Source organism: Amblyomma americanum, chromosome 7 (genome assembly GCF_052857255.1).
Source record: "Amblyomma americanum isolate KBUSLIRL-KWMA chromosome 7, ASM5285725v1, whole genome shotgun sequence".
Taxonomy (NCBI): domain Eukaryota; kingdom Metazoa; phylum Arthropoda; class Arachnida; order Ixodida; family Ixodidae; genus Amblyomma; species Amblyomma americanum.
This window is the reverse complement of record NC_135503.1, coordinates 15,972,822-15,997,747: the sequence shown is the minus strand read 5'-3', so window position 1 is coordinate 15,997,747 and position 24,926 is coordinate 15,972,822. Positions and strand designations below refer to the sequence as shown.

Below are 24,926 nucleotides of genomic sequence, written 5' to 3'. Positions count from 1 at the left end.
CTAGCTTGTCCGCCTTCAGATTACCTTCGACTCCGGCGTGTCCTGGTACCCAGTAGATCCTATGTTGGATCTTTTCGTTGGTTCACTGCGTTTTCAAGAGAATCCTTAGTGCTTTCTTGTTGATTCTTCCTACCATGTAGCGTCTGCACGCTTCTTCGTTCGTGTTTCTTCCTTCCTAGAATTCATTTCTTAGGCTACGTTGGAGGCATACAAATTAGGCTTAGTCAAGAGAGTTGAGGGGGTTAAGAGTACTAGTTTAGGGGCTAGTCGGTGATCGTTGACCATCTCTGTGCACACAGCAAAGGAGAACTAGGCATTGCGGAGAAGATGCAGAGCGGTCGTCCGTGTTTGTGGCGTGCCCTTCTTCTTGGCGTGCGAACATTTAACGTTGATTTACAACTGCCAGCCGCAGTTTATGCCTGAGGTTTTATGCTTGAAGTCCGGATGCTTGCTTTGCTTTCATGCAAGGCAGGCAGGTCGCTGCTTTGTTGTTGTTATTTCTTTGTTCCGTGTGCACTGTACAACCAAAGAAGCAATTTGTGATGAAGTCCAGCAGTGATAGCCCCCGAAATGCTGGTTGCTTTCATTTCCTTTTACCGTGCAAATGAAGGTAGCCGTTCTCCTGAAGGATAACCGGCCGTGTAGCACTTAATTCACTCCTGTGCATAGCTTATTTTGAACGTTGAAATTTTGCAAGAGTAGGTATCATTAAGAACATTTGTCAGTATACCTTCGCAGCATCACTGCTTATTTTCGAAAAAGGAAGAGCTAGTGGAAGCATCCCACTTCACTTACATATGTCATCACTTAATGGCGGCAGGGAAAGCCTTCAAAGCAACATGGCTTGATTTCGAGCTAAGGAAGAACAAATGGAAGCATCCCACTTGTGGGGACCTGCCCTGCAGCCCCCTGAGTTTTCTTTCCCGCGAGGCACCGTGCAGCGGCGGTCGCACCTCGAGGCTGAGCGCATTCTCTTGCGAGTTACATTAGCTGGCAAGAGAGGGCGCCAGCATCGCTGCGCGGAGACTGCCAAAGCGCGCGCGCGGGAGGGGGTTCTTGGGATGGGATCATCGGCGCGAGCGGACGCGTCGCTCGCGGCTCCGCTCTTCGCCAGCGGGGCGAGGAAGCGACGGGGAGACAGGCTCCCGTACTCATCCCGTCCGGCCTTCGGAGGATATATCCCTTGCCTTAGCGCGGGCGAACATTCGCTCGGAACCTTGCTGGTGAGTCGGACGTCCTCGATTCATTAGCGTACCTTGTTGCTAGCTGGCGTTATTGTTGCTGTAGCAATAAAGGCCTGTTTGTGTCAGCCAGTGTGTCGTCCCTTTGTTCCCCCAGAGCAAGGCCCGCCGTGGTCGGCGAGCGCTCTGTAGCGTACGCGATCACGGGGTGGGGTCCGGGCAGCTTTGAACCGTGTCAGCCGCGATTGAGTGGGGAGAACGTACTTATCTCCCCAATTCAAACCCCACACACTTCACTTATATATATTAGCACTGATTGGCGACAGGGAAAGGCTTTAAAGCAACACTGCTTAATTCCGAAAAAAGGAAGAGGAAATGGAAGCATACAACTTTACTTACATACGTTAGCACTGACTGGCGGCAGGGAAAGCCTTCAAAGCAACACTGCTTAATTTCGAGAAAAGGAAGAGCAAGTTGAAGTATGCCACTTTACTTACATACGTTAGCACTGACTGGCGGCAGGGAAAGCCTTCAAAGCAACACTGCTTAATTTCGAGAAAAGGAAGAGGAAATGGAAGCATACCACTTTACTTACATATGTTAGCACTGACTGGCGGCAGGGAAAGCCTTCAAAGCAACACTGCCTAATTTCGTGAAAAGGAAGAGGAAATGGAAGCATACCACTTTACTTACATATGTGAGCACTGATTGGCGGCAAGGAAGCAGCGTGAACAGGTGAAGACATGGGTGAAGGCCGAGTTTTTTTGTTTCTGCGTTTTTTTCCTTTATTGCTGGCGTATAAAACTGTCCAATTCGCAGTACTATGACCCTGATGCAGTGCACAAGGCATCTATTTAGTGCCAACAACCTGTTTCATAAATGCTGATTTCTGATTAATTGACATGTTCATACAGTTGAACTGTTCACGCTTTGGCGTATATTAAAGCTTATTACAGTACCTTGAAGTCGGGAAAAAAATCAGAGGAAATTATTGAATTGATGTATTTGTGCATGAATAAAAAAATAAACACTGCACGTACATTCCAGCCTAGTGTTTCTTTCTCTTTTTTTATTCTGTTGGTTTTTTCGTTACCACTAGCACAAGTGACCGACCCGCTGGAGGTCATTATCAGTGGCCCGCAGGACACGGTGCCGTCGGCGTGAGCACGCGCTCGGGCAGCTTTTTGGCACGTATAGACAGGCACCTTCGATCCCGTATCTGCTTCGGCATTCCCTGCCAGACTCTAATGATCACTGGTCTCTTTCTCCGTCTTGCTCCGATGCAGGGGCGCGGAAAATTTTATAAACATTTTTCTATCCCTTTTTTTGTTCCTCTTTCAACGGAGCAACAGGATATTTTTGCCCCGCATTCAAAAGCCTCACGTTCCCCTCGATTCTCTCCGGGCTGTTTCTTCAGCGAGGGCGGCGTTGTTTGGGGCAATCGCGTCTGCAAACCGCACCGTCATGCACAGCGCCTCCTACTCCCCCCCCATTCATTCCTTTTTGTCATGGCACTGGCTTCAAGCTCTGAGCGTTCCGCCGCGGTTCCGTAACATGTTCCCGGGATTGTGTGCGCTTTTCATTATTGCTTCCTTTTGTGCGCCACTGTGTGTGTACGCGCAGTGTTCGCATATATGCGCAGGACACAATCCCGGCGCTTGGCTGGGCCTGGCTGCGTGCCACGAATCGATATGAGCCATGCCCTCGTTACGACTTTCCGATTCTTCGCCCGTGCTGCGCTGCTGCTGCTGCGGCTTCGAACCGACGCGCTCCCGCGCTTTGCGAAAGGGCAAAGCCAGCTATCGACTGCGCCCCTCTCTCTATACTCCTCTCCCTCGCCTATTACGGAAATTGAAGAGCCATTTCTATTCTCGTTTGTGTCTCCCCATAGAGCCGGCTCTATTCAAGAAAGCTCGTTGTTTTTCTTTCGTATATTTTTTCGTATATGTATATAGATACCTTTTTTTTCTAAATTTTTTTAGTGCACATATACGTTGTGTCGACATCTTTTTTTCTAATATCTTAGCCGGAAAGTCGGCGGTAGATGAGCCAATCGGATCAACCTATTAGTGCGACTCTGGCGCATTTAAATCGTCGCCGTCATATCGCAGTCGCATTAGGAGTTATTTCCCGAATGCAGTTCGCACCTTTTCTCGAAAGAATAACGTAGATCGAGGGACGGGGCATTACGCAGGTCACGCTCGCTTTCAAGGTAATTGTGAGGTATAGAAAGTCACGAGCTAGAAAACAAGAGTGAGTTTGCTAAAGCAAAGCAAAACGAGATAACTGAAAGACTTGGATTGTGTAGCTTTTTTTTTTTCACAGTGTAGTGTAAAGTCAGTGGTGATGCGACCAGCGAACAAAAAAGAAAAGAAAAAGCTGGGGCGGAGATTTTAAGCGTTTGTGAGTGAAGGAACTTTTCATTACGTCTGTTCCTCAGCCTTAACGTTTTCCAGCTCGTTTCGGTTACTTCCGCGAAATCTGTCAGGTGCTGCTCGCGGAAACGCTCTTAACGCTAAAGAAAGACGAGGGTTTTCTAGAGACGATCAACAAAGTAAAAAGCCTGTACGAGCGACGTACCACGTATTCATTCCTACTGTGTGAACTTTAATTTGTTATCACGACTTATTGTTTGACGTAAGCTCCACGGAAGCAAGGAGCCGTCTGTTGCTTCTTTTGTAAACGACACTCTTCTTAGCTCTCTTTTTTTTTTGCTCTTTACCTTGCAGTAGCGAGCAAGAAGATTTATTCCGCCTAATGTTGCAGCTCGTGAAAGAATCGTCACTGTCACGTCCTTGGAAGCCTCTTCCGTTCCTTTCGTGTCTCCGAGATTTTCGTACGGCCTTTTGAAATACCCCCCGAACATCTTTCTTCTTCTTTTCCTTTCTTCTATTGCAATGCGGCTCTGCCACTGCGTTTCTTAACACCACACGAGGAACCGTCTTCGCGTAGATCATGTTCTCAAGTTTGCTTATGCTTAGGCGACGATTTGCGCGCCCTTCTCTCCCGGTGGTGCTTTCTAACTTCTCCCGCTGTGCGTCCGCATAATGGCGCGAAACACAGAGACGGGCATTCCAAGCGTTTCGCGCGGGTGAGAAGCGAGGGAGGGGGGTGGGTGGGGGGGCTATTGATTTTACGTTTGGCCCGCAAAAAAAGAAAAAGAAAGAAAAAAATGCCGCGCGCACCCAGGCGTCTTGGCTTACGTCGGGTGCAGCGCAAGATGTTTTCAGGAGGCCGGCTTTTCGGTCTCGCCACGCGCACTCTTCTTTTGTCGTTTCCGGCGCACGTGGTGGAGTGGCTTCCTGCGGAAATTTTTTATTTGATTTTTTTTCTTCTCTCGTGCGGCACATTTGCCGCTTCCCGCAGGGGCGATCTTTCACACGATTGATTCAGTTGTGGGGCGGCCGAAGTAAACGAGCAAATTGAATTTGCGTTTTAGCGCCCCAAAGACTCAGCAATTTTCTAGTATACCCTGCGGTAAGGAGACCAGGGGAGATGAAGACGGAAAATTGTGAATTAAAGAGCAAGGAAGCGGGGAGTGCGGAGAAAGAGAATATTAAGGAGAATATGTCTTGATAAAATTACACCTAAAGTGGTGTAGAAAGCGAGCAATTTAACTATGGTATTGTCGAGGTGTTAGGCGTAGTGTGATATCGCAGCATGCGTCGTGCATTCGTATTAGCCCACCTGATGCACGCCGAGAATTGCTTTTTTGCAACAGCTTTAAAAGAACATCAAGCGTGGGCTTGAGGCTGTCGCAGTATTTTTTGAGATAGCGTGAGCCGTGTACAGTAACAATAGCAACTATTTACGTGCGGAGGGTGGGTGGCCAATTTACGGGCAACCCTGAGGAGGATTTGTATGGGTGAAAGGTGATTATATGTTGGGGAGGTATATTTTGGTTATGAGAAAAAGTGGAGGTGGATTTAATGTGTCTATGTAATAGAGGCTTTTTGGCACCAACTAAAATTATTTAAAATTTTTGACGTATATTATATGCTTTCTCTCTGCACTCTAGATGCAGCTGTTGAGGCAAATGCAAATTTTTTGTAGCATGCGAAGTAGATTTCTTGTGAAAGCCACTCTATAAAAATGTTTAAAACTGCTTGCGGTGTTCAGAGGCTGATAACACCAAGTGCGAACAGGGTCATTAAGGTACTGAATGCATTGAACAAAAAAAAATTCAGCATTTACGTCACCCCAAACACTTGTTGCATTCAATTTTATGTTTTCTAACTCGTTGTTGACCAGTCGAGAGAAAATGTATTCGCGCTTGTGGTAGTAATACGGTGAAATTGCCAGCTATGTGCAATTGAGTAAACCTTCCCGTATTGTGATAACTGCTTCCCTTTCCCTGGTTGGTTCGCATATTTGTATAATGCAACGTTGTCTTTCTGTCATTTGGTCGTTGGGTATGCAATTTGCAGTGGCAGTCGGTGCCAGAAAAAGAAAGGACCGCATTTTCGACAGCAAGACACCTAGTCTCATTCGCACATGATTCATTCTCAGGAAAGCATGTGGGTAAAGGTACCACGAGCGCAATCGCCGTTTCTCCCTCTGTTGGCAGATGTCAGACGACGAGCGGCTGTCGCTGACGACGGCTGTGAGCGACGAGGACGAGACTGGCGAGCCGCGGTCAGGCTCCCGCGCCGCCGGATCCGGCGGCGGCGCGGCGGCGGCAGCCTCCTTCAACTGCACGGGGGCCGTGCGCAAGGCGGGATTCCTCAGCGTCAAGAAGTGGCTACTCCGCCGGAGGCACCAGGTATTGTTATCATCATTGTACAGTACGCGACTCCCCCGTGTGTAGGGGCTCCTCTTTTTCCGCGGCATTGCCGGCGACCGCAACAAAACACAGCTTCACAGCCGCATGATGTGTCGAGTTTGTGGATTAGGACTACACAGACATCACATATTCTGGTGGGAACGCCACGAAACATTCGCTTGCGCCTTGACGGCACACCTACCTGCAACCATGAATATTTCCGTCACAAGGTGATATTAGCAATTACTGTGGCTTTCCTCTGAAAAAGAAGAAAGGGAAGGGCTTTATGGGAAAAGCAAATGCCCGATTAACTGCCTATAAGTGGTGGGTACGGTTAACCTGACGCCGCACATGGGCTATGAGAGACGCTGTTGTGCACAGTACAGCATTGTTTTAGATCGCCATGGACAGAGTAACTAGAGTCCTCTTCCTCTGTTAATGGCTTTTATGACGGCCACTCGCGCCACCCCGTGCCCAGGTGGAGCTGGCCCGGAAACGCGGCTGGAAAGGCTACTGGGTGTGCCTGAAGGGCACCACGCTACTCTTCTACCCGTGCGACAGCCGCGACGGCCGGGCCATCGACTCTACGCCCAAGCACCTCATCATCGTGGACGGCGCTGTCATGCAGCCCGTGCCCGAGCACCCCAAGAGGGACTACGTGTTCTGCCTGAGCACGGCCTTTGGCGACGCCTATCTGTTCCAGGTGAGCACACTGCCTCTCTTCCTCCTCCTCCTTGCCCTCTTATGTGCGCTTTGCTGTCCCGCTCATCCCGGCCGGGCTTCGTACTTGTCTCACCGACCGCTGTTCAAGAGTCGCGCACACATTTGAACACATAAAGAAATCCACTGGCCACTTGCTTACGCGAGCGTTTTTCTTTCGTTTTTTTTCCCGGAAAGTGATTTAGGGTCCTTTCAAACGACCATGCGCAACAGAACTTCGTGCTCTTGTGCTTGATAAGTTATATAGGCGTGCTATAAGCGTAAGCCCAATGGCACATCTCCAATTGAACTGTGAAAAAATATCCCAAATGAGCAGTATCATGTCTAGATGACAGAACAGGATACATTCTGATCAAACGCAATCCCAGAGCCTCAGCCGGAAATAGATGATTTTTCTCTTATATGCTGTTTCCTGGGGCATGTAGCAAACTTGTAGCTTCACAAGTGCGTCGAGCAAGCTCTGTATTGCTTAGTTCTGCGACTGGGGTATGCAGCAGTCGTTAAACTTTCAAATTGCTAGCGTTTATTGCAAGTTATGATCAAAGAAACCTTGAAGGGGGGGCGGATGTCAAGACGAGACACATACACGCGCTGATTTAAAACAGCACTTATTACCGCCCTACCAAGCTTAATAATTACCGCCCTACCAAGCTTACTAAATAGGATGACAGCGCTACAAAACTGTACATAAAAGACATCGTGTTCGAATGGAGTTTAAAATGTGTGCTTCTAGTTTTTTAAGCAGGTTACTTGCTCAATCAAAAGTATAGTAACAAATACGCCCTCTCGTCTGTGCCTCGGCTTTTAGAGCGAAAGGTCTACTTGATGACCAAAGGTGCAAAAGGCGGGCCATAGCTGAAGCCTTAACCTTGATTAAAAATAAAAGTTAGTATTGCCGCGACTGGGATTCGAACCAGCGGCGGCGCGAATAGATAAGCTTCGCTGGCCACTGCACGAGAGCACTCTGCTATCGCCGCAGCTTATCACGCCTCGTGTTAAACTGCGACACACTCTCGCGCTGTACACTGTATTATCGTCGCCTTCATCAACTTCCACCTGCGGCGCGAACAGATCAGATCAGCCTAACCTCAATCAGAGCTTAACCTGAGTCTAATATCGTCGCCAGACGAGCCGATGACCCAGCAAAGCAAAACCTTGAGCCAGCCAGGCTAAACACATGCTTTCGCACGTCTACTAGGTTTAACTACGTTAAAACTCTACCATTTCTTTTGTTTATGGGCTGGCCGTCGCTGCTTTATTGTGTGTCGCCATCAACTCGGCCTAGCTTCTATTGCTGCGTATTCGATTGGAAGTTTGCCTAGTGCGTACAGGACAGCGTTCTTTCGGGGACGCATTTGCTGACGCGTCGCACCGTGGTGCAGGCGCCGTGCCAAGTGGAGCTGGAGAACTGGATCAACAGCATCCACTCCGCGTGCGCCGCGGCCTTCGCCAGACACAGAGGGCGCACCGGGACGCTACACCTGCTCCAGGAGGAGATCTTCAGGCTCGAGAAGGAGATCGAGTCGGTCAGTGCTCACCCCCTTTTAACGCGGCGGCGTTCGAGGGGTGAGAGGCTTGCGAGTTTGAGGTCGCTGCTAGTTACTGGTCGACCTACTCTTGTGATTACCGCCGGTAATTTCTCTGCCGTTTTGACGTTTAAGACGAAGAGAAAAGATTTTTTCAAAAAGTGATAATTCGTGGCCCAGTTCTGCGCCCTTCATGCGTTACGTGCGACTGTGTGCACTCGACTGGCGTGTGCAAAAACACAGAAGTCAAACGGGGTTCAACAAAAAACGATTACGCTTCAGTTCTGAGACCACGTGCATCACTGATCTGTGTAAAGTACATGTGTATGCTAGGTGGTACATCATACCAGTTGTAGAGCGCACATTCGACGAGTATATAAGTATGCGTCACTTGCTGATAATAGAAAATGCAATGTAATTTATCTGTTTTGACCTCAGTGCTCTGTAATGTTTATATCGATCTCTGGCCTCTTTTGTGAACCAGTAGACCACGCTAGGGATAGACGGTCTGCTCCCTTCTGCATACAGCTTGCCCACTCTCTGTGTGGACTCACTGATATGGCACTGTAGTTCTGCTTTATTTTAGTGCAACATACTGATACTCATCTCTAGCCTTGAACTGATATACGCACGAGTGGGTGTCGCTGAAAAACCAAGAAAACCAGTACTGCAGCTGAAGGAGCAGTAGCGCCATCTCTTAGTAGGGCTAGGCGAAACGGCCGCTCAACGGAAGCAACAGAGCTTGCCTGCCAAGAATTCAGATGTGGAAGAATTCCCTTCCTTTCTGCAAATGATATCACCGCACATTGGTCCTTACATTTCGGCTTTTGATACGATAGCACTCATTCTTTGTGTACAGAAAACGTGGGAAGACCTCGATTATCGGGTTTTATCTTGTTTTGTCTGGACGCGCTTGACAGCGATAGTGCAGGATACATCAGGAATGAGGTGGCCTCCAACATGCAACATACTCAACAGCTTTCCGCTCTGGACTCATCACCTGCGTCCTTTCCATCGCGGTGATTGCAGGACGCGAAGCTGAAGCACATGGCCGAACTACAGCTGACAGTAGTGGTGGACCAGGAGTCCCGGCAGACGCTGTCGGACCAGATAGGCCAATGGGAGGAGAACCTGGAGAGGCTACACTGTGAACAGTTCCGACTACGCTGCTACATGGCCTCCCTACAGGTCTCCGAACTGCCAAACCCAAAGGTATACGCGCGCACTTCGCACAAGTGAGGGATTTATTGCGAAAACGGCCTTTATTGAATACCGTATTTTATGCGCGGGCCTCTGGCTCTACCGCGATTCCGCGTCCTAGCGCGTGTGTTTGTTTAGTCGCCTTCGGTCGACGGCCGCAAGTCGTAAAGTTCTATGCTTGGGCCGTCGGATACGAGCTTCTCAAGCTTTGCACAGAGTTGAAAAACAGTCGTTAGCTGATGTGTCGCGGGAAGTGCAGGACTGGTCAGAAGTCCCCAGGCTGCAGGGTCTGCTTTTCAGTCCTTTAGTGCGACGCCCTTGAAGGTCAAGTTTTGTGGAGGATGACGAGGAGCCCAATCCTCATTCCTGAAGACCTTGGTATAGCTTCCTAGGCGCCACAAGTGCTCGAATACGCTGTTGAATAGACCATCTGGCCTGGGCACTTTCGACCAAATCTGTGCCCATTCGCCATACATGGTGGGGTGAATTCCGATGGGAAGTTCCGTGAACGTCTCTGTGCGATGACCCAAGGGAACGTGTACTGTCGCGCGCAGTCCCGTAAAGGAAAAAGCCTGTCTCGGGAGTGTTCTAACTTCACAGCCCACAGTGCTGCCCTTCTTGCTAAGGCGCGTATGTTGCCCCTCCGAAGGAGTTCATTGTGGCCGGTTAAACAAAAATAAGATTTTGTTGAGATGAACATATATAGAATCGGCGTTTTCACGTCATGTAATTAATGGAAAGAAAATGCTTTACTACCTGTCTTTATGCAGTGGATGCCGGTCTCAAGGGAAAATATCGCGGTATCGCTTACTTTTTTTTGTTCTTTTGCATGCGTGCACAGCTGTCGCGCGTCATTTACCCCTAACCGGTTTTTAAGAAACGTGCACCTCACTTTCGTATTGCAGAGTTAGCGGTCGCTTAGTTACTTTGCCCGGGGCATATCAGCTTCGAATATCTGCTGACGCTGACTGCCTTTATTCACACCCGTTGTCCACTTCTAGCCGGTTTGATCCCGCGGACGCATTTGGATAGAGGAAAAGTTATGATGTCGCAGGGGCCTAGTCAGGTGGTCCTCGTTACCGCCTTTTGCTTCTGTTTCATGGCTGTGTTGTCAGAAGCACAATAAATTCAAATTCAAATTTGAAATTGCGAGAACACCCTCGTCCTGAGATTGTGGTAAACGTTGAAGATCGCCACGTGGCCGAAACTAATCCGAACCGTCCTCCGCGGCGTGCCTCACGGTGCACAGTGTTGCTTTTGGCTTGTAGAAAATCATAATGTTGTCAATCAATCAATTTTTCAGAACCTACTGACGCATGTTTCCAAGGCGACCAAGGCGACGCTGAACAAGCTTGGCGTGTTCACCGTATCCTCCTTCCACGCGTACATCTGCGCGCGCAGCCCCTCGCTGCTTACAAACCTGCTCTCGGGCCGGGGCGCCACCAAGCGGAGGTCGCGCGCCGCACTCTCCAGGTCCAACAGTTCCAAGTGAGCCCCCCCCCCCTCTCTTTATTTCTCTCTCTTTCTCTCTTTCCTCCGAGAGCTTATGCCGAGCCCCTCTGTTCCAGAAGACTTCTAAGCATGCCTTCGTCGTCACTGCAAAGCAGCTTAGACCTGCCAGCCCTAGGAGAAAAAAGCGTCAAGATCAACCTGCCAGATAATCAAGTGAGAAAGGAGCGCTTTTAAGCCTAAGCAAGCATGCAGCCGTAGTCGCTTAATGTACTACATTCGTTCTGTTGCGCGTGGCCTTATTCACCCGTAGGCGGTGATAGTGGGAGTCCGGGACAACATGACCGTCGAAGAAGTGCTCTGGGTGGCCTGCAGCCGAAGGCAGTTGTCGCCCAACGACCATTTCCTGCGCTTCCGCAGGAGGAAAGACTCGGACGAATGCTACGTGGCGGCGCGCACCGAGATTTTCGACAACTTGGTGAGGAGGCGTGGTCAACTTCGTGATGGACTGCGACAAAAGAAGACCTTTACGCCGGCCTTTCTGCTGTGAAGGGTCTAACTCTACTGGCGCCGTTAACTCTTGATTAATGTAGTTGCGCTGTGTAGTATTGTAGTTAAATAGAATTATTGTGATTAGGTAGTAGCAGACGCATCGCAGTTTCTAGCCAAACACCTGTGCCTGATTAGTACATATATGTTATGGTCTTGAGGAATGATTCTTCTTGCAACCCTGCAGGCGGCTGTACATGTTAAAACGAAGTAGAGTGAAGGAAACGGATTCATTTACGAGTGTCACGTGAAATTAGGAGTAGGTACTGCGGAATAAAGCACACAATCGAAGTTAGCGGATGCAGCCAACGCGAAAAAAAAAAGAAAAATGCATCTGATAGAACTCAGTCCCAGCTCCTTGGAGAGTGGCTGACACGCAAGTACGACAGGAAGGAGCATGTTACACAAGCTTCTTTCGTTTTTGTGTGTTGTGTTCTGTAGAAGACATTTGCCGATAACTAACCTAAGCCTACCCTCTTGTGTTTGCAATAGATTTGCAACTAAAGCAGACTGACCCAGCGAACGTTCTTTCCTGTGCTTGCGGTCGCAATGATTAATTAGGCGCATCGAATATTTTCGGCTTTTCCGACATGTGTATGCACTTGACTGTCGCCCCTGCTACAACGGTGTCTATGGTGGCCTTTTGCAGAGCTTCGAGAGTCTAGAGGTCTGCGCCAAGGTGCTATATCAAGTGGGGCTTTCTCGGAGCTCGTTGGATCAGTTGTTTGGCTTCAGCGTCGAAGCGGAGTTGGTTGAAAATACGGATCACCAGGACGAACTGTGCGTCTACGTCAGCAGGGTGGAAGAAGGCAGCCTAGCGCACCAGCAAGGTGAGTGACCTCTGCATTCGGACGGGGGCGGGAACATTCTCGCTATAAAGTTCTCATGATAGCCATCATCATCATCAGCTGCGGCTAGAAAACATAGGTCGCTCCTATTGATCAACAAATAGTCCTGTCTGTCTGCATCAGCCGCGGCCAACGCATCGCAGATAACTTCCTAATCTTAGTGAGGGTACCCTTCAGCGCGCTGTTCACACAACAAAGGTCAATTGCTCCGGTAACTGATCTCAGTTCCGCTTCGTTCGCTTGATCGTGCAGGTCTCATGAAGGGCGACGAGATCATGGTGATCAACGGGGCCATCGTGAGCGACCTTGACATGATGTACATCGAGTGCGTGCTGCAGGAGGAGCTCTCGCTCTGCATGATGATGCGCTCGTCGCGCACCGAGCCGCCGGACTTGGCGAGTGCCATGCGCACCACGGACGACTACATCGAGTCCCTGGTCTGCCCGCCGCCGCCCAGCGACAGCGTGCTTAGCGACGAGATGATTGGGAAGCTCATCGTGCCCTCGCCCATCTGGGGTGAGAGACGACACAGGCGCTGACCGGTCGCGGACCGTGATAACGTGCGGTTGTCGAGAATTCAGAAATAACTGTGATGACGCCATTTGTGGCTTCCGCATCGGTGCCACGTTTCCGTTAGACGAGGGTAAAGCTGCCCCTTAAGGCGCACCGGCAAGCGCTGGTGGGGGAAAAGGTGGAGGATGTTCCGTGTATCTGCCTCACTCTGAAAAGGTCCAACAACTCCAATCGATACCCTATAATTTGTTGTCTCTGAAGCGAAATCTACAACCAATGCGAGCGTGTTCTTGCCTATGGACTGTTCACAGCGATGTTTTAATGGCGTAACACTGTCTCCAGTGTTATGCCGTAAACACCGATACCATTTTCAAGGACCCTACAAAAGCTGAGTCATTTTGCCTGTAGAGCGGATCGAGTTGAGCGAGCGTCGGATAGGCTTGAGTTAACGGATGGTAGTTCGACTCAAGTCTAACCTCTTAAAAAAGTGCATGCAAGCGTTGTCGGGAAGGTTGAGCTGCGCGCAAAAACTGCCGGTAGCAACGAGAAAGCGAAACCTCCGTTCGAGCGCTTTGTTGCTCGTCTCAACGCTGGACCTCGCTTTGATCTCGGCCCTCTGGAATCAGTGCTGTTCGGTCGAGCTCTGTGAGCCCAATTTCTGGCTTGACCCGCCCGTGCCAGCCGAATGCAATCTAGCCTAACGTGCAGCAGCAGAAGGGGGTTCACGTGGTTGACAGCTGCAGGCGCCGCCGTTTTGGTGCAGGTTCCCAAGAGCGATCTCCGGACACGTCAGGCCGCCCGACGCCTTCGCCGGTGCCTCCGCAGGACCAGTCCAGTCTCTCTTGCGATCAGATAGAAAGCTTGCTCAAGGTCATCGAGGATTCTTGCAAAAAGGTGCGCCGTCTTGATTTCGGTTTGAAATTATGATTACAATACTAACTCGGGGGTAGTCTTAAGACTAGCCCGAAGATTTGCAATGAATTATCAGCTTTAAACAAGCTCATGCCCTCTTCACGAGTGCTGTAAATACTTTGCCTGCCTTGATCGAACAAACCAGACAGTATACAGTACGAGCTTGGGAACTGACTCATCTCACCGACTTCGGGCTGATGGTGACTCAACTCCTCACATGTTTTAAAGAATCAGTAGACGTGGCGCTAAGCATCACCGTCTTCCTGGCAAGACATTCAGGAGCAGAGACGTCACATCGACAGTCCGCACTTTGACCACACTTCGAGAATTGCTGACGCCTACAACCCTGCACACTCTATGTCAACAATGTGTAATACGGGACTGACTGCACCGTTTAGTGGTCTGTAACAGCAGTTGGTCCCTGAATGGACTAACTCTGGCTGATAAGGTTCCTTTACAGTTAGCCTCTAAAAGGAAGTAATGGGTTATCTTTGAGGAACAAACGGTTGTAGCTAGCAGTTAGTCTAGAAAGGACTAACTGTTGCAAAACTTTTATTCGTTTCTGGCTGTGTTTCGTAACGCACACTCCATCTCTGAGAGCGGGACTCGGGTGCTCGCCGCAGACTGCCGAGCAGGTGACCGAGTACTGTCGCGTGCCCGTGGAGCGGAGGCGGTCCAGCCTGGCGGGCGGGCTCCCCGCGGTCGCGGCGGCGGCGGCCGCGGCAGCCCAGCAGCAGCAGCAACCCGTGCCGGCGCAACCCCTGGTGGCAACCGGCGCGGTGCCCGGCGCCGCCTCGGTCGGCCAGGCGAGCAAGCATATGTCTGACGTAGAGAAGCTGCGCAAGGTCATCCTAGAACTTGTCGACACCGAGAGGACGTATGTCAAGGTACGCCTCGTGCACGCCTCGTGCACAGCTTGTGCAGGCCTTGGCAGGCCTTGTGCAGGACTTGTGCAGGCCTTGTGCACAATAGGCAGGCAGGAAAGAAATAATGGTGCTTTTTTTTTTCCACTGACCCTCTTTGCTAGTGGGCTGTTCGAAATCATTTTTTTTTCTTCAACTGAACGATGTGGTGTATCTGCGTTATGCGTTCTTCGCGTCAAAGAAAAAAGGAGATTCAGCTAACTATAGTCGAGGAGGCTGCGTTTCACGTGGGCTCCCTAAATCTTGTACAATAAATTTAGCCAGCTCGGAAGATAAGTCAGTACTACTCTTTGGACACTGTAGCCTTTCCAGAGGTCCTCTGCGTTTGAGCGTATGAATTGTACATTCATTTTTTTGTCATTAATATAGAGGGGTATCATAGTAACTCATGCGTCTTGCGCGAGGTTCAAACACTGTGCTAATAACTTTGCAAGGCCGCCACCACCGAAGTAACCATTAACAATGAGTTTGCGCAAATCTGCTCAAAGATTTCGCCTTATGAAGAGTTCATCGCTTGACTCCGTTGGTACAGTACGTACGTACAGCCCTCTAAACAGGTAATCAAGGCATGGCAGAAGCTATCAACATGACATAGGTTATTTTTATATGAATAAATAAGCACTACACGCACAATAAATATTCTCGCAACTCACAGAGAGACAAAACTTCTGGCTGAGCCCAATGTCAAGAAAGACGATGTGAACAAAACGCGTTTATTTCCTCTCGTAGAAAAATTAGGTATCCTCGGAAAATCAGCTTGAAAAAAAAATAATCAAAAAATGGGCTAAGCCTGTAGAAAAAATTGAAGGTGGCTAACTGTGCCACTTTAGTTTAGGCCTCCACTAAGAGCTGTTGTTTGAGCCGCACTGGCACTCCCATTCTTTAAGTTCAATATAAATTGCGGGTCCGCATCCTTCATTCTCATACATACCATTAGCACGAGTCATTTCGGGTGATTTTAGCTCTATGATAATTGTCATAGCTTTCCAGTGAGCTTTATTTGATGCAGGGTAGACAAAGGAGTAGTTTTGTTAACAAAAACTAGGAAAACGCGACTGCACGACTACGCCAACTGAAGATATGCACTACGGAAGCTAAACTGGCTAGCTTTTTAGTGAAAAGTTCGTATATAAGTGCAGTGTACCCTGGGTGTGTCTATGGCTGATGAAGGCAAGCCGACGATGTGCTATGTAATTTTTAACAGACCTTTGGCGCAGAAACGGCGAATGCTTTGGTACCTTGTAGCAACATATCTGCCTTTCAGTTTCTTTACGCGGCAAAGCGAATTCGCGTTCTTTCGTACATATTCTCGCGGACTTTGTCTTCGCACATTTCCCGTTCCACTTTACGGCCTTCGCTTATTTACCACCGGTACAAGCACGCAATCACTGTTAGCAGCATAAATAAAAGTACCTTACAGCACTCTTGAACCTGATCTAAAGGAAGAATTATAAAGTGCAGTAAATTAAATGCTTGGTACGGGCTAGTCGGAATCATCGGAAATTTAAAGGAAGGAGAAAAATACGAGAACGATGGAAAAGCGCAGTGACGACAGGACTAGCTCTGGACTACCGACTTTTTTATTAGAGAAAGCAGCCCATATTTTCCACAGAGCAGAACCATCATGTCATCCCACTGCGAGAATTACATACCTGGACAAGCGGCACCCTGTAGCAATAAAAGTTTTACATTCGTGAGAAATTACATCCTGATAGCAGAAGCATCACGTGACCACATCGCGGAAGTCTGATACCACAGGAGAAATGGGAAAAACAAATTCAGGGTCGTGAACATGAAATATAGGCGCATTTGTGACTGCCTATAAAGGCTAGTGATATACGATGAACGGCAATGAGGGCTGTGGCTCCAGATCAGAAGTTAGTTCCTGGCGTAAAGCTTCTCTTTAACCAGACGCTGCCATCCTCTCTCAAACCGTAATGAGCGTCTCGGATTTTTTCCGCCTACTACAGCTGGAAAGCTTATCGTCAGCAACACTGTGCCGCTAGTACAGTTTCTTTTCGCCTGGAAATAAATCGACAATTTTTCCGTTGTCAAACTTGTAAACAGTCCACCCGCTTCACACACATACACGGAAGCCCTTGAAGAAGTTAGGTGGAATAGGTTATCTTCGTAAGACTGACCACCCCTCCATCGAGCGGCGCCTGCGTTCTCGTACCCTCGGTCAAGATTAGATTGACCTTTTTGTTTTCGAAATAATTCTTTTGATTTGTAGCCCATGGGTTGCTTCTGTTAAAGACTCCCCAGTTTTGCAGAGCTGTTTAGCATGAGCACCCCTGCTCCAGAGTTTTTTTCTAGAATGATTTATCATTTGTGTTAGCCTTTTAAACGATGAACATGAACTGTTGGAACGATTTTTAAACCACCGCGGCAAGTAAAGGCGAAAGAGAAGAATCTTTACAATTTCCGGCACGAGGAACTAGGATGCACATTCAAGACTTTCTGCTCATGGGTGCAGTACAGCTTGGCCACTTGGTATTCCAGAAGACAATTGTATAATTTGAAAAAAAAAAGCAGGACGTTCAGGACTTAACATAGAAAAAAGAGCATGCTGGATATACAAGATATGCTGGAGTATCCTAGAAACAGCACAGATAGCTAAATGAGACCCTTTTGAACACCGGACATACGTATTAGTCCCGCTCCTTAACCATGATCTCTCTCTTTTTTTTTACTGCGTTTAAAATAACTATTCCTGCTGAACCTACACCAGCCAATATTTTGATCATCCTTATTTGCTACTCTTAAGCTGATGAGGAAAATATTTGAGATTTCCCGGTGTTTTCTAGCTAATCTATGACTCTCTAATTACCGTTCTTGCGAATTTATAGACATGTGAGCTTAGCATCTGGATGCTCAAATTAGAAGCTTTATAACTTTATACAGTTATCGTACGTGTCTCATGTTCAAGGAAAACCGAACTTCTCACATAATCTTTTTTAGGTTTATTTCAAATATTTGTCTACCGTAGTTGGCTCTACAAATGTTTCTGTGCTTTCTAGACGTGCTTTGTTCTTTTCGGTTATTATCGTCGCTATTATTATGAATATGCTCTTGCCTCGTTGATATTGCGTTTTGTCGCGTGAAAACGCGAAAACACCCGGGCTATTTTTTGGCGTCTCGGGAAGCCTTTTTGGAGCTTGTTTCCACTCAGTGCCTACGATTTCAATTGGAAATGTCTCTGCTTCTTACGTTTTTTGGAAGCAGAGTTGTACAAAAACAAAAAAGAAGAGATGATGAAACTTGACGCCACCACAGTGAAACACCTTTCAACGTAAACAAATTGAGTATTGCAAAAAAGACCCCGGTTTTTTTCGTAGAACCAGCGACGTGACATGTGCTGAAAAGAAAAACACATATTTCCTCTCTTTTTGACCTTTTTCTTTTTTGCGAGCGGAATGTCGGTCGTGACGTTTCGCATTCCCATTCTCATGACGCAGCACATGAGCGAGCTGGTTGAGTGGTATGTGGCGGCTTTACAAAAGGTAAATCCCACTCGTTCATCGTCATTGTTTGTTTGTTTTTCTCTTTTAGTTTTTTGTTCACCTCAAGTCTTCGTTGTCTATTTTTATTTTTTTACTTCCTCGAAACGACGCACACCGATGACTCTTCTGCCCTTTTAGAGAGTCTTGCTCCTTGGATGCATCCAATGGATGGACGAAGGCTGCCATTTTTTTCAGTTCCCTCACGCATGCATGTTCCATCAATCGTTCGCCTTTCGTTTTCTTGTATCCTCGGCTCGTTCCAAAAGTACTGCACGTACTGAGCGCTTTTGCTTTGCCTTTTTGTTTTTTTTTCACGGCATCAAGGCAGTTCGGCCTTGCAGACTGCCTGACCGCCTGGTGTTTTGGTTTTTGTTTTGGCTCGGCTAGTCTTGTCTTGTGGGCCCTGCTGAAATGGATGAGAGATTACCGCATGTGGCTGAGTTTCGTACGCGTCGAAAGCCTCTAGGATACCCACGTCTGGCGTAGCTGCTTTAGAGCAGGAGCTTCGAGGCTATGTGCTTTGGTGACGTTTGTTGTGCGTGTGCCTTGCCCTGGGCCGTATTTTGTAGTGATTCATTTTTGGATTCGTTATTTTGCCTGTGACGTCTCGGGCCCTGACTGTGACCTCACCGCCCGTGATAATAGCCAGCGAGCAATGCCCGGTAACAAAGGCGGTGCTGGTGAATGGCAAAGGCGAAAAAAGAAAGATTTGGAAAAATAACCCTCACAAAATACGGTCCCTGGAGTCTGTAAAAGCCTGGAGAAGTTTGTTGTACGTTGTACTTTTTTTCGTGTGTCTGCTGCTTTATGTATAGCCCCCAACTTCCTGTTGTGGTGACCGGCTAGGGCGCCGACATTTTGTACGCCTGTGCTTATTACGTGTCGTGTAACAGCTTTTGTGGGTAATGTCAGACCATACAGCAACATATTTAGAGCATTGCAGACAGCCGCTAGTCAAATAACAATAAGCTCTGTCAGCTGCGTGCAGTTTGCAGATTTTGGGCTTTAATGTATGCAGTTTTGTCCACTGTTGAGTAGGTTCTATTGCTGCGAATTAAACTTCCACATTAAGAGCTAGCTATTCCTGCATCGAAGCCTCACATAGTGGCATAACATGATGCGGTAAGGAAAATATCAAGATCAATGCAGTAAATATATAAGATTAAAATCTGTCGACTTAGTGTTTGCATGCGAACAGCCGCCTAAGTTAACTTTTCTGCACTTTTCAACAATCGTACATTTAAACCGCGTTGCCATCGTCTGAGCTAGTATTTGTGTCGTCTTACTGCTTTTGTTTGCTTGTGCATAGGTCGTAGGCTGCAGTATAACGTGTGCATGCGTGTCTAACGCGGTCCCATACATTCAGTGCGGTTTCTTTTCTTCAACTCAACTATTTGAGGGTGCATATGCTATCAAATATAATAGCACTCAGTTACAAAGTGCGAACTTTTCTTTTCTAAAATGTTGCAGCAGAAAATTGCCTGTTAGATTACCTGCAATGATCATGAAGTTTTTACTGTAACACATAATATCTCAGTGTAATTTAACCAAGAGGGTTCTGCAACTCAAGAATTAAGCTGAAGTCGACGTGAAAGCAGCAAAAACACCATTTTCGGCGCTTCTTTTCAGAGGAAACCCCCTAGTACTAATGAAGTAAGCAAGGTGAGTGACATTCAAAGCTCAGCATGCCCATGTGTTCATGCTGAATGCATGAAAAATTACTTTATCGTTCAGAGCACCTTGAGTCGATAATGTAAAACTTGAACAGCGGCACACAAAAAAGCAATAAAAAGTATCCTCGTATGCTGTCCGCTATTGTCCCAACGTGAATGTGCTGTACTGCAGCTGCATTGTTTCGCAGTGTTGTCGCACACCACTTCACCACCTGCGCTGTGAATTGGGGCTGTGTTTGTGTACCCGTGGCGTACTTAAAGCTGAATGAAAAGCACACGACGTCACTACGGCACATGCTCGAATACCTGGCATATTACTCACCGAATCTAGAACTTCAATGTCGTATGAAGGATTAGTTCGTCACAGACCAGAGTACCGACAAAACACTGCGCTAGCTTCATCTTTCGACGTCTCGTATTGCATGCTTCGCTGTGTTTAAGTGACTTGGGGTTTCAGCGCTGATCCGTTGCTCACATCTCGGCAGCTCCCGTTTCTGTGACTCAGTTTCGCTTAGTTTCTTTTCCAGTGTTAAGTGGCCTCGTGAAGTATCTGTCAGCCAAAGTTCGCGTGCGAATTGTTGACCGCTCGTTTCGGTGTTTCACCACAACCAAGGAGGGGCAAACTTTCTTTGCTTTCTTCTTAATGCAGTATGCATTGTACTGAAATCTGCGAACTATAACGATACGGTCGCACTAGAGCACGCAGGCTCGACAAAATTGAGCTAAATCCGCGGTCGCGGCTAGCTTTCTTTCGGAAAACCCAGCGTTGAGCGCTCTCGGCAAGGTAAACTTCTGCCGGCGGAAAAAATGGTCTCTTGCCGCTAGCCAAGACGAATGCAAAGAGGACGTTGCGCTCGCCCCTCATATGTTAATCCCCTCAGGCGCACCGCAGAAGCAGGTGCATCAGGAAATTGTGACGCCAGAGGCCAGACTCTAAACGTAACATCATACAAGGAACAGACGCTGGTCGTACGGGCATCTGAAACTTGGTCCGACTACTGCCCGATTACTGCTGGGGACAATAGTTTGCGGCACGCAAATTCGAGGAACAAAAATGTATTGTAGCTTCACCTCTCTACCCAGTCACCTGATATTGTATGAAGGCATTAAAGGCCTAAATGCTCCTTCCTCTCTTCGTTACGTAGCGACTGAGTGGAGACTAGGTGGCAACTGGATAGCGAGGTGTAGCTACAAGAAACGTTTTTCCTAGAACTTGCGTCCCGGATAATTTTGTCCCCAGTAGTACGTCCGTGTCACATCACGATATATTCAATCGCTGGAGTTTCATTCTGTGCATGTAGTTAACTGAAGAGGCGGTCGGTCGACAGTGACGCGCTGTTCTTTTAAAGACGCGGGAAATGTTGACTGCGCCAATCTATATTCGATCAACCGTACGATGCAAAATCATCCGCAAAGAGACGTTCACTGAGCGCGTCAAAAGCTGTGTCCGCGCCGCGTATTTCGTCCAAAATTCAAGAGAGGGGCCAGCATCAATTATTAGCTTTCGAACACGATCCAAAGCAACTGTTAAAGCTATTCCGCCAGAAAGGCAAGCTTACGCATGTCGTAACATGGCCCATCTTGGAAATTCACACTGTGCAAGTGTACACCGTAGACACCTTGCGGCGGTTTCTTAACACCCATTGTTTGGTTTAGCAGCCATGGGAACAGCACGCAACAATGCATACTGCAATATTACCCGTTTTCATCATTGGATTTCGCCAGCAATTTCCGTGTGCGAGACAGGATTGGATGGAAATTTGATTTTAATATTAAGTGTAGTTTAACAACTAGCAAAATAAATTCTTGCCGTCTAAACTAGCTCTACTTTTGCTGAAGGTCCTTCAGCTACTGCGTGAACAAAAGTGCGCGATATGAGTATTGTTGCTTGCTTAGATTTCGTGTAACTGCAGATGTACTAGGTTCCCTTCGCTCCGTAACAAAATTACGACCCACTGCTATACCTGTTCTCCACCGCGAGCAGAATTTGGTGTGCTAGTATCTTGGGTCATCGCCTTATTTTATCCGATCATTTTTGCAGACATCAAATTCCACACCATGAAGCACGAGGCTCATCGTAGTTTCCTTATCTTCGTTGTTTTTCTTCAGCTCATGGTGGCCAAACCAGTATTTTGCACAAGCAGCTGAAGGCCAGACATCTTGCATTCACATCCTGTCTATCGGCCGATCATAGTGACAATTTATCAAACGCTTTATTAAATCGATGTCTAAATCGATGTCTCTGCAGGTACTTCTCTAATGGCATTTAAAAATTATTCGAGATGGCAGCCAGCGTCATTCTGTGTATCCAGTTAGGTCGAGCATTTCTGCATGTTCCCGACGCATGCCTTTCACGCACTGGTCAAACACTGTTTGTACACAAAAAAGCAAAGATGCATAAGCTGTTTTGTGCAAACAGTTAAGCACATCTCGCGTCTTGTGCGACTTGTCCGTTTTGTTAATTATTTTTCTTTCCTGCTCGGGTCACGCGTCGTCATGAACACGTTTTTTATTTCTCTTCACCTCGCACGAAACGGGTGGATTTCGAAGCAAGGCAGTCTAGTAGCACGCAGAAATGACACTCGCTTGACCAGTATTCTTTATTTTTTGCTCCATATTTGACTTTGCCTTCTTGTGCAGCACACCCGCCATCTTGGCAAGGTGTGGCTGTTGTTTTTGTACGTCAAAAAAAAAAGAAAAGTTGTGCATTTTTTCGCCCGACGCACTGAGTGGAGACGTCTCGTGCATTTTTGCTTTTTGTTTTTGTTTTTATGGTGCAAGGCACCGTCTAGGTCGCACCTGCACTAGCTGTGTTGTTTGCACTTTTTTGTGGTGATGTCATTCCCGTTTTTTTTCCTGTCTTCTTTAAGAGCACCATACTGTGCTTGTAGTGATTCCTGACTCCGGTTTTGCTTAGCGGTAGCATTTCGCGTAATACTGATACATTTAGAAGTCAACTGACTTTTTTTTTTCAAACTTTTTGCCAACATAATTAGGAGATGACATTTTTATTCTTGTATGAGAGGCTGGGGAGATGTAGCAAATTGAGCTTTATTTCATGCACTGATAATCTGTCAGACCTCGAGATCACACATAGTTCCCACAGTAGGATGTGATATTAAAAGATTCCTCCGCTTAACATTTGCTCATGAAGAAAATATGAACGGTACTTTCTTGTAGCACGAATCGGCTGCAAACAAATGCAGTATACGCGTAAATTTGAGGTACTTATGTACTTTTACTTTCTTGTATGAACTGTTATGTTTAAAGAAGTGTACAGTTCTATATGAAGTCTCTCATATTGAAAGGCATTTCAGGTAGTGTAAATATCTTCTCCACATTCAGGCAAATAATGCCAGAAAAAAAAATGCCTGGCCTTTTGGAATGGCACAAAATGCAAGGTGGTGACAGAGTTTGAAATATGGGACGTGCATGTGACAGGCATAAAAAACGCTCCATCCTCTTCCCAATGTACGTGCCGACCTGCTTTTAATACCGACCGAAGGTAAATGAAAGTTTACAGAACAGCAGATAATCTGGTTATATTGCAGAAGGTTTAATGACACTCAAGCGAAGCGTATACTGGGTACAGATGGTTGATGAATGATAAACTAATCTAAATTAACTTTCTGCATTATAGTACGCTTTGTCAAGCGACGGAAAAGAGTAGTTATACTGAGGGCTCTAGATCGTTCTAGGAAACCATCTCAGAAGCGGTGGTCAGTGATTTGCCCAGATATGTACAGGCGCCCAAATATTCAACTGGCGTGCGCGAGTGGCGACTTTTCCGTGCGTCATTGCCGTATGACGGGGCGAGGCTGGAAACAGTTTGAGGCTAAGCGCATACCGACAAAGCGCGCTCAGCTGGGTCCATCGTCTGCTAGGCTGCTCTTTCTTGAGGACGTCACCCCCCATTATCTCACTTGAGACGAATAGGAAGCGTGAGTAGGCGAATGGTATAGGTCGCATTTTATGTTTCGAAGATCAGCGTCGTAGCAACCAAGCAAGGAAATAAAATACGAAGATAGACCGAACATGCTCAATCATGCGAAAAACCAAAGAGCATAGATCATTCCTTTGTTACTTTCTGACGTAAACGCTTTTTTCATCTCCAGAATAAAAAAAGGCAGTTAAGACAATGAGTTATTTATGCTTCCGAGCGGAGGTGAAGCCATAGAGAAAAGAATTGTGAAGCTATAAGACCGCTTTGAAACTTCAGTGATGGTGCTCTGCACGGCGTGTTCACTTCAGTTAGCGACAGTTATCAAAATGCTCCCCGTACACCTCAATGGGAAAGACAAACAAAACGGGATGTCATCGCAAAGGGAAGCTGCTAAAAACTCGGCCTGTCTCGCGCAATATTTGCGAGGATCGTAACAAATATTCTGTGTTAATCTCAAAAATATTGCAGCACTTTGCTTGCATCTGAGTGAAACAGTGAAAATTGAGGTCGTGAACCATTTTACTATGGGCTTCATTCTTGCTGAAATGCTAAGAAAAACAAATGGTGTGACCAATAATGGGCGCACACAGGCCGTTCAGTAGCGGGTGAAGTCACCGTCATTTCCGACCACGGCAGACATGCGGTGTGGTAGGGAGTCATAGAGCGCCGGCACAAGGTCGCTGTCGGCCTTCAGCTCTTCCCACTGTCTGCTGGTGGCCTCCCGTAACTCATGAGGAGTAGCGACAAGGAGGCCCATTTTTGACATGTTGGCTTTTGAAATGCTCCAAACATTTTCAATAACGTTCATATCTGGGCCTTTGGACGGCCAATCTAGCGTCATCACTCCAGAGTCTTCGAGGTGTGCGGTCACGGCGTGTGCCGTGTGATTCGGTGAAATATCATGCTGTAGCAGGAAATCTCCATCTCTGTAGGGTCCATCCAGCACGTGAGGAAGCAGCTCGTGGTCAATGATGGCAAAATACGGGTGTTTCAACGAACACTTTCAAAAATGATCAGAAACAGGCTTTTTGGGATAAAAATATGGCTTTTGCGGTATAGTATTACCATTGTCGGCGGACGCGAGAAAACTGGTCAGTCGTCTTAAGTAGTCAGCTGGTTAAGTAATTTTTAATAGTTAACTTTTTAACTAATAGAGTTGGGCGCTTAGTTGCAATTAGGGATTTGTAGCCGGTGGTTAGTAATGGCCATATCATTTTTTTAGAA

General features: G+C 47.4%; 1 protein-coding gene across 8 annotated transcripts in view; it reads left to right on the top strand.

Annotated features, from left to right (window-relative positions):
• Nucleotides 1-24,926, top strand: part of sif (guanine nucleotide exchange factor still life) — a 207,839-nt gene that overhangs the window by 167,465 nt on the left and 15,448 nt on the right. For 4 of the 8 annotated variants that reach the window (XM_077631283.1, XM_077631285.1, XM_077631282.1 and 1 more), the window contains 13 exons: nucleotides 5,749-5,943; nucleotides 6,422-6,646; nucleotides 8,046-8,189; nucleotides 9,219-9,401; nucleotides 10,693-10,877; nucleotides 10,958-11,054; nucleotides 11,152-11,316; nucleotides 12,037-12,217; nucleotides 12,488-12,751; nucleotides 13,512-13,642; nucleotides 14,284-14,547; nucleotides 18,042-18,086; nucleotides 19,716-19,748. In XM_077631283.1, coding sequence (XP_077487409.1) covers nucleotides 5,749-5,943; nucleotides 6,422-6,646; nucleotides 8,046-8,189; nucleotides 9,219-9,401; nucleotides 10,693-10,877; nucleotides 10,958-11,054; nucleotides 11,152-11,316; nucleotides 12,037-12,217; nucleotides 12,488-12,751; nucleotides 13,512-13,642; nucleotides 14,284-14,547; nucleotides 18,042-18,086; nucleotides 19,716-19,748 — 2,112 coding nt within the window. The remainder of the gene's footprint in view (nucleotides 1-5,748; nucleotides 5,944-6,421; nucleotides 6,647-8,045; nucleotides 8,190-9,218; nucleotides 9,402-10,692; nucleotides 10,878-10,957; nucleotides 11,055-11,151; nucleotides 11,317-12,036; nucleotides 12,218-12,487; nucleotides 12,752-13,511; nucleotides 13,643-14,283; nucleotides 14,548-18,041; nucleotides 18,087-19,715; nucleotides 19,749-24,926) is intronic. The other 4 variants (XM_077631284.1, XM_077631289.1, XM_077631287.1 and 1 more) reach the window with 3 other exon arrangements.